The 9,183-nt window shown below is 45.5% G+C and overlaps 1 protein-coding gene across 7 annotated transcripts in view; it reads left to right on the forward strand.

Annotated features, from left to right (window-relative positions):
• Nucleotides 1–7,221, forward strand: part of Aak1 (AP2 associated kinase 1) — a 152,681-nt gene extending 145,460 nt beyond the window's left edge. For all 7 annotated transcript variants that reach the window (XM_060383684.1, XM_060383682.1, XM_060383686.1 and 4 more), the window contains one exon: nucleotides 109–7,221. In XM_060383684.1, the coding sequence (XP_060239667.1) occupies nucleotides 109–1,235 (1,127 nt within the window). In that variant the 3' untranslated portion in view covers nucleotides 1,236–7,221. The remainder of the gene's footprint in view (nucleotides 1–108) is intronic.
• The last annotated feature ends 1,962 nt before the right edge of the window (nucleotides 7,222–9,183 follow it).

Genomic DNA, 9,183 nt, shown 5'->3' on the forward strand with positions numbered 1-9,183 from the left:
TTCATCTATCATTTGGTTCCACAATGTACCTGCCTCGGTTGACCATTAAATATTGCAAAAAGCTCTGAACCAGTATACGCATTAATTCTAAATTTTATGCTTTTCTAGGTCTCCAGGGAGAGCCCAGTCCTTGTCCTGTAATTACTGTAGAGCACTTTAAAGAATCCGTGGGTGCCAAGGGCCTCACCCTCTATCCAGATCCATGCAGAGCTCCTGGCACAAAGACTCAAAACACTTTAGAGTCTGACTGTCTGGCCCGAGAGGGCCCTTCCAGCAACAGCTCTTTCCACAGCAGCGAGGAGGAAGGGACCGACCTGGAGGGAGACGTGTTGGACTGCAGCGGCTCTCGGCCTCTCCTTCTAGAGTCTGAGGAGGAAGACGAGAGCTGCAGGCCTCTCCAGGGCAAGCCGGGCCACGCCGCTCTGTTCTCCGAGCCTGGAGTGCCTGCTGGGCCAGAAAAAAGGGGACAAGACAGGAAAAAGAGCCAGTTCTTGCCAATCAACCAGCAGGCCTCAGATGGCCTCGGGGAGCCTGATGTCTTTGCCACCGCCCCCTTCAGGAGCTCGCTGGTTCCAGCAGATGACATGGACATTTTCTCCAAAGCCCCTTTTGTGTCCAAGGGCAGTGTAGCTCCTTCCCAGACAGAGGAGGTGGACGTGTTTGCCAGAGCTCCTTTTACCAAGAAGAGGAGTGTGGAGGAGTTCCTGGCTGTGCAGGGCTCCTCACAGGATTTGCCAGTGCAGGCCAGCCTCAGTCAGCCCAGTGAAGGGGCCCTGCTTCCAGGCCACGATAGAGCCATGTACACCTCTGCCCAGGCTCAGTATCCTGTGACTGGCTTTGCACAGCAGACCAGTCTTCCCTCTCACTCTGTCCAGGTGGCAGACCACTTTGAGAGCAGTTCTCCGAGAGGATCTGCCATGGAATCTGGGGGCTATCCTAATGACAGAAACAGAGGACTGCAGCCTCAGAAAGAAGCCTTCTCAGGGCCGGTGGCTGGCAAGCCATTCCGCCCCCAGGCTTTATCCAAATATTCCCGACACTATAGCCCAGAAGATGAGCCAAGTCCAGAAGCCCAGCCCATCGCTGCCTACAAGATTGTTTCACAAAGCAATAAGCAGGCACTGGCTGGCTCTGTCTCCATCACAGCCCTGTCCTCCAGGACCACAGACTTGCCAGCTGCTGATCCTTTTGCGTTAGCACCCTTCCCTTCAAAAGCAGGCAAACAGAAACCCTAGGAGCAGAGGCTGGCCTGAGGCTCGCCTCCAGCCACCTACCAGCACCCATCACACCACTCCTGGCTGGCCCTTCAGGGAGCAGATAGCACCCACTGTGGTCTAGATGTCCCCTGCCACAGAGCAGAATCACTTCACAGCACTCGCCACATTGCTGTGAGACCCAGCACGAGCTCCTTACATGACACGTACTGCATTTGTTTATATTCATTTCCAGAGTTGTAGGCATTTGTGTCTCCTTCACAGGGGCCTTCCACCCTTACTCAGAACTCAAGTTCCTTTCTGCCCAGAAGCCGTTTTAATCCAGGAATATTTTAGCCCAGTTAACAGAAGCTGTATTACACTGCGACTTTGAATTCCTACAGCTCCTGTTGGGTGTCAGTTGCATTGAAGAATCAAGATTGATCCCTCCAGGACTCGAAAATACTCTTGGAACTAAGAGAGTTCTAGAAAAAAAATAATAGCAATATAAACACTGCACATCTGGAGAAGCCAATCCTTAAGCCACTCATCACTCATTCCTGTGGAGCCAGCAGCTCTCAAAGTATTCTGGGATCTGTCACTGAGTCTGTATGAGCCAAGCTGGCCCTTGTGCACAGGTGTCTGGGTGCACAGTGTGGGTCAGATCCTCCGTCACGTGAAAGAGCACACAGGTGGGAGACGCGCACTCTGCCTCCCACAGTCCACTTTTTAGACTGTGTGGATGTGTGCGTGTACATGCGTACAAGAAAGCGTTTTCCTTTGACTGAAGCCACCACGCCTACCTCCATTATCAAATCACTCATCCTGCGTTTGCCTGTTGACCTGACTTGAACCTTGGCTTTATTTAGAGTTTTTTTTCTCATGGTAAAATTGAAGTTGTTGGACAGTTCGGGCAATCCTGCTGGAGCTGAGGTTTCAGAATGAATTTTTAAAATTCCATTTTCCTGATAGTTCATGCTTATAATCCTAGCACTTGGGAAGATGAGGCAGGAGGATTGCCATAAATTAGAGGCTAGCTGGGCTTAATACTGAATTTCAGGCCATCATATCTCAACACCGTCTGCTCCCAGACAAAACGTTCTGATTCCTTCTGATTCTCCTGGCAGTAGGGGAAGAGAATCTATAGCTTTCCAGCCACTGGGAATCCTGCCTGGGTACCATTGTTACGCAGTTCACTAATCAGGAGCCTCAACCACAAGCTAGGTTTGCCTGTTTTTTTTTTCCCCAAACCCTTCCCATACACCTCTACTGCCTCGTACAAACCTGAAACCTAGAAGTAAATTGAGAATGAAAAAGAGCTAGTGAGCTGTCCTTGCAAATCTTCAAATAATCCGTTCCGTTCAGATGTTAATGAAGAATAGACAGGTGACAGTCTGTTTTCAGAAGTGTGTTTTTATTTCTGGAAATCTGTGACTCATTGCTAGTGTTTTTCATGCCCTTCATTTTTAGTGCCTTAAAATAAAACCCCTGACTCCATAATGGGGTTCCACTGAGGAAGATGAGTTTAATGGAAAGGGTCATCATCACTGCTTCTCCAATATACTTCTTCCAACAGAGCTGTTTTCCTCCACTTGCTTGGGGAAGTGTGGAGAGCTGTGTACCAAACTAGATTAGTGATGCAATAATTACGAGAAGCTAGGCAGGGTGGCACACTACTTTAAGCAGGGCATTTGAGAGGTTTAGGAAAGAGTTCGAGGCCAGACTGGACTGCATGACACACTGTCCCAAAAAATAAAAGAAGAATTACTGAAAATTCATCCAGGAACAAAGTCTGAATGCCAGGCTGCACTTGCAGTCAATTAGTTGTGATGTCCTTGAAATTTGAAAGTCGGGGTTTGGGTGCACACTCGGCGCAAGTGTACATGCTTAGCATGCACGGAGTCCCGGGTTCTGTTGTCAGCACAGAAACAGACTGAAGTCTTGACAGTAATGTAAAAGCGGCTACTCTTGCCTGGTGTGCTGGCAGGCACCTTTAGCCCCAGAACTCGAGGCAGGGGTGGGTGGGGCTCTCTGGGTTCAGGCCAGCCGGTGAGTGAAATCCTGTCTTAGGGGGAACAGAGCTGTTTTTTCAGTACTCTTGTTTTTGGCATCCCCACCTTTCTAAACAGCAGGCGGGGTGCCAGTTGCCATCTGAGGGCTCCACCCCCACCAGAAACTTGCCTTTCACCTCAGTAAAGGCTAAATATTTTCTCGAGGAGCTTGCTTTCTCACAGTTACTATTCTTGAATTTTTCTCTATATAGTGGGTGCAAAATTGTCTTTCTGTTAAATGAGTAGTTTGGCTAATGCACATGGAACTTTGCAACCAGACTTCCCATGCTTGTTGTTAGGTCCTCCAAGGCACGTGCAGAAAGGATGGGAATGTTCAGAGAGTTCTCACCTGATGTTTCAAGCTCTTGCCAGGTTGCAACATATACCTGTAGTCCCAGCTGTTAGAAGGCTGAGGCAGAAGGACAGCTTGATCCCAGGATCTCAGGGCAAGCCTTGGCAACACAAACAGACCCATCTCTTGAATAACAACTTCAGAATGCAAGGTCAACATCACCTCGGTGACAGCCGTGCAAGCTTTTTCTTCCTTTGATTACTGGATTGCTCCACCTAATCAAACGGATTTTAATTTACAAGGTCCAAATTAGAATAAAATCATGGACTCTTTATTTTATGTAGTTGAATCATTGGTGAAGCATGGGCTTTAGGACCTCTCTCCATTCTTGCTGGAGATCTACTGAGTGGGAAGTCTGTCTACCACCTGTAATAGGGAATGAATGTGACCCCATGCAAACTGGCTTTTTCTTAGTGATTCCTGAAGGAAATCTGGCATGTGACTGGCCGTAAGGTGAGTTCTGAAGGAAGTTCTGAAGTGAGTTCTGTGGAATATTCTGCATTACAGGATCAGTGTGTAATTTAAAGAGCAGCAATCCTTATAGGATGCCATCCGGAGTGGAAATCTGGAGAAGTTTGTTTTACAGGGAATTAGGAGTACTTAAAGTCTACAAGTCAGTAGCAAGTTCCCTGTGACCATACTGTAACAATTCTATAAGGAAGAGGAAAACAATTGTCAACAAAGTACTGTACTTTTTTTTGTTTTAGTTTCTGCTGTGAGTTAGTCACTTTGTATATTTCATAGGAAACACCGGAAATTTTGGACTTTTGACTCAGTAGAAAGCCAGAATATCCTTTTACAAAGCCTTAAGCCGTATCATGTACTAATGAACTCCTAAATGATGTGCTAGGCTGGGAACATAGCTCAGAGATGGATCCTGACATATGTGAGGTCCTAGGTTCAGCCTTATCGACTGACTAATGAGCACTGTTAACAAAGTTAACTTATATGTGATGAAAACCTTTCACCAATTTCTTAAGCTTACAAAACCATGGATAGAGTCAAAACAAATGAAATGAACATCTGTGGCAGAGCACACCTATGATTCCAATTCTTGGAAGACAAGAGGATTGTGAATTCAAATCATGGCCAGCCTAGGCAGCTTAGCAAGATCTTAATATCAAAATTTAAAGCAGGTTGGTTTTGTAGGCAGGTATTGAGTGAATACGTAGCGTGTGCAGCCACTGGGTTTAAACTCCAGTACTGGACGAGAGAGAGCACACAAATCATGTTATAGTGAGCAATCTAGCCACTCAAAATGAACAGAAGTTGGTACTGAAAGCAGATTTCAGTTCATACAGGCTGTTTTTGGCTCATTTGTTGCGTTGAATACCTATGTGCTGGCACATGGCCCAGCATGTCTGTGTATGTGCGCACACGTGTGTGTCAACAGTCTCCTCCTCACTAACCAATGTTGTGTCTCAGTTTCATCGGGCAATGGAGATCTTGTAAATGGTCAAGGAAATGCTGTCTTACCAGCCTGTTGTACATTTATTAAGTGTTGGAATATGTGCTTGTCAGTGTTTTTAGCTACTCTTCATTGGTGCATAAAGTATTAGAGTTATCTGGTGATAAGAAATTCTGTAAATGAAAAATAATCAAAACATATCAAATTGTATGATATGTATGATTACTTCAAATAGGAAACTTTAAAGTGCAAAATCAGGGACCAGGAGATGCAGCAGCAGGAAGGGGGCAACTTCCAGGGGAGTCCATTTGGTCCCTCAAATGTAAAGAGATGTTGTTCTCTGTTGTGTCTTTGGCATTCAAACTTTAGAACACATCCTCATCAACTCCAAAATGGCTGCTGGTCACAGCATTTTCATCAGCATTACAATCATGTTGACGAAAGGTAGTTTTTAGGAGTGCAGCGGTAGAAGGCAGGAGCACCTTGACACTTTCCATGGCCACCCTGTTTCCCAGCCTCTGGTGCTTGCCTGAAAGAGTGGACACTGGGGAGTGTGAGTGGAATCATGTCATTTGAGTTCTTAGTTTTTGAACCATAGCCTTTGTCAATATTTGTTTCGTTCTAACCAGAACACTTGAAAGCTTAATTAAAAAAAAAAAAAAAAAAAAAGAAACTTCATTAGAGAAAAGGTTTAGAAATGTTTAAAAATAAAAAGTAGTGCCTAGTTATAAATTGTTTCTATTTTGTCCCTGGAGATCTTTGTGCCCCCATGTCCCCATTCCTACTCTTCCTTAATTTCCTCCTTCTACATTGTCCAGACCAACTGGGTGGTGAACTGTCATTTTAACTTATGGTTGTTTCCCTTGCCACTGTAAAATTTCTGCTTAGGATTCAGTCCAGCCTTGACAATCTAACAATGAAATGGTTCACCGTCCCCTAGGACAAAGGACGGAGGAGGGTTGGCAGGACCCAACTGTCTTCTGGAGATGGAGACGGAGCTCTCTACCCTGGTTCTACCTGGCTTTAGAACAAGTATATATGTGAGAGGTCTCTAGAGTAGCAAAACTGTCTCAGTGCTGGCCAGGGGGCACATGCCTGTCATGAGGCAAGAGGTTCACTGTGAATTCAAGGCCTGTGTGGGCTACATAACAAGACCTTGTCTCAAAACACCAACATGTGGCTTAGGCCAAAGTCTCTGTAAGTTGTAATTCTGTAGGTTTTGTCAGCTGTATTTCAGCAATCTCTGTGTCACAGTTCTGAGTTGACTGATAGCAAACATGGCCTGTGCTGCCTTGTGGTAGAACGGTGCATAAGTACACCAAAGGGATCAGATTCCTTTTGGCAAGGGATTTCAGATGGATTTTTCAACACCAGTCACGGACAAGTCAGGTTGTCTGATACCACGCGCTTAGACTGTGTGAGGGCCCGTGAACAGTCTCCAGCACCTTCGCTTTGAGGGAATGGGAGACAGTAAAATCTCTTCCCTCGAGAAGTGACTAGTCTGCTGTGTCCTGCAAGTCTACCAAAGATGCTTGTGTGAAGAGTTTATCAGTGTCTGTATATGCAAACATGCATCATCATCCTGCTTTCTTTGTGGTGGTAACTCCAGCCCTTCCAGTTAATCATCTAAAGAGGGCTGGGAAGGGACCACAGGCAGCTGGCACAAGCAACTCCTTTCCCTTTGCCAAAACCTCCAAAGTTAGAACTGGAGTTGCTTGCATCTGTGGTGAGGGGATTGACCAGCCATTGCTTCAGCCCCCCCCCCCAAGTAAGTACCTTCTTGCGGGTGGCAGTGGGAGGACACTGGTGACCTGCACCACAGAGCCTGCAAGACATTGTTTTGAATGGAACATTTGATGTCATTTTTAGGGAACAGAAACCAAATAACCAAGGCCAAGGACCATGCGTGTTTCGAGGAGGGAAGGTGAGCACCCTTTGCTGGCAGTATTTGGAATTGACTGAGTGAGAAGCGCTAAGCAGCCTGGAAGGAGTGCTGAGGTCAGCAGGCCTTGGAATCCTTAGCATTCAAACAATCTTGGAGGGAAACCAGAAGGTCATTCCTAGCAGTTATTGTAATACCTCTGATTGCAGGCTGTTGGATTCTTGTTGTTCACTCTGGGTGTGATTTATCTTATGTATCTGACAGTTTTTATGGATAATTGTTTGGGTTGTAAACTCCTATACTCTTTATTAAAATGAACCTAATTAAGAGATGAAGTGGTGTGTTTTTTCTTAAGTGGGATCTTCTAGGAATGAAAGGGTCCCTAGACACCTTTCACCAGCACAGAACCTGCAGAAGATTCTAATATGCCTGAGGAGAAGCCAAGTTGACATAGAAAAACCTACAAGGAAATGAACCCCGGACATTTCAAACTCCCTGTCTGCTATTTCCAACTTTGAGGCAAACAGTCAGGGTGGTATTTGAGCTTTCCCGAGCCTGACTTAGCAGGATTTCAGGAGGACTGGTGTTGGCAGATTCCAAGAGAAAGGTTATTGGGAGGTGGATGGCCCCACAGAGTAATGTGCATGAATGAAAGCAAAGTTGCCCACATTTTCATTATATTACCATCTAAAAAGAAACCTCCACCTGGTAACATTTTTATTATTTAGAGGCTTGCCCCAAACTCACAGAGCTCTGCCCATTTCTGCCTGGGATTAAAGCCATGTGCCACCACACTTAGCTAATTCTATGATTTAAACGTGTTTTTTGTTTTGTTTTGTTTTGTTTTTGGTGGGGGAGGGGTCCAGTGTTTTCGAGACAGGACCCCTGTCATGTATCAAGCCCTGGCTATCCTGGACTCGATTTGTAGACCAGGCTGGCTCGAACTCACAGATATACACCTGCCTCTGCCTCCCAAATGCTGGTATGAAAGGCATGAGCCAGCTGATTTAAAAGTCCTTAAGTGTTGCTAGGAGGTCGTGGCGTGCCCCGACCGTGGGGCTTCAACTGGTTCCTAAGGTGGAGAGACTGGAAGGAATGGGGGGGGGGGGGCAGGGACAGGAGACACAGGAATGAAAGCCAAGTCTGTTCATCTGATCAGGGCTTCCATTTATTAGAAATTTTTACCCAGACAGGAAAGGGGGAAGGTTAATCTACTGCTGCAGGAAATAGGAAGAGTGCTTTCATGGGTTAAATATTGTACCTGCAAGATACCATAAGGATGGTTTCTAAAGATATCTTACGGATGCTCTAACAAATGGATGTCCTCACAATCTATCACCCATGATTTAGGGTCTTAGATAATTCTTTCACTAAATAGCCTTAGGTCTCCACTAAATGACCTTTGCTCTCTACTTGGCTTTGGCTTCAGCAGATACCTTTGTCTCCACTAGATAGCTTTAACTTTGGCTTCTGTAGATAGCTTTGGCTCCCGGCAGTGGCACATGCCTTTAATCTCAGCACTAAAGGAAGCAGAAGCAGGCAGATCTCTGTGAGTTACAGGTCAGCCTGGTCTACAAAACAAGTCCAGTACTTCTACACACACAGAAGCGCTGTTTCGAAAAAAGAAAAAAACAAAAATAAATAAAACAAACTAGTTCTTAAGTGGTTTGCACTTTAAGGTTTCAGCAGCTGCCAACACTGCTTTCTTCCCTGAGACTCTGCAGGTGCTCTAGGGAAGACAGACTCCCACAGAGCTTTCTACGGAGGTGGTGGGCAGGACTGCCAGTGGGAGGAACCTAGTAAAAGCCACTGGCAGAATTGCTTTGGCTCTTGATGCTTTTCCTTGAGTTCACCTTAGATTGTCATAGCGAACACTGGGCGGCAGTTTGCATGTAGCATGTGGAAGAAGAGAAGGCAGCTCCTTGATGTGCTCTCATACAAGCTTAGGCCAGAGGCAGGCCAGTTTCCTCAGCACACAGCACCAGTCTTTAGTGGATCGTTCCTGAAGTCAGAGCTGATGTATCCCACACTTCTACCAGATCTAAGTACCATATTCCACCTTATCCTGTTTGGAGACTAGGCTTTTTGTCCTAAGGACATTTTTCACTCAAGAGAAAGATTATCTGAGGAAAATGTTCACAATTTTCTTTATAAAGTAAGCAAAAATTAAGTAGAAGCTATCAGCTTTTATTCAGTTTATAGTGAATATTAGGACTATTTCAAGATCAAAGTAGCTAAAACTATAAGAAGTTGATGGAAGAGTGAAACCATGACAAAATTTAAATACAAATTTCAAC

Source organism: Meriones unguiculatus, chromosome 5, assembly GCF_030254825.1.
Source record: "Meriones unguiculatus strain TT.TT164.6M chromosome 5, Bangor_MerUng_6.1, whole genome shotgun sequence".
Taxonomy (NCBI): domain Eukaryota; kingdom Metazoa; phylum Chordata; class Mammalia; order Rodentia; family Muridae; genus Meriones; species Meriones unguiculatus.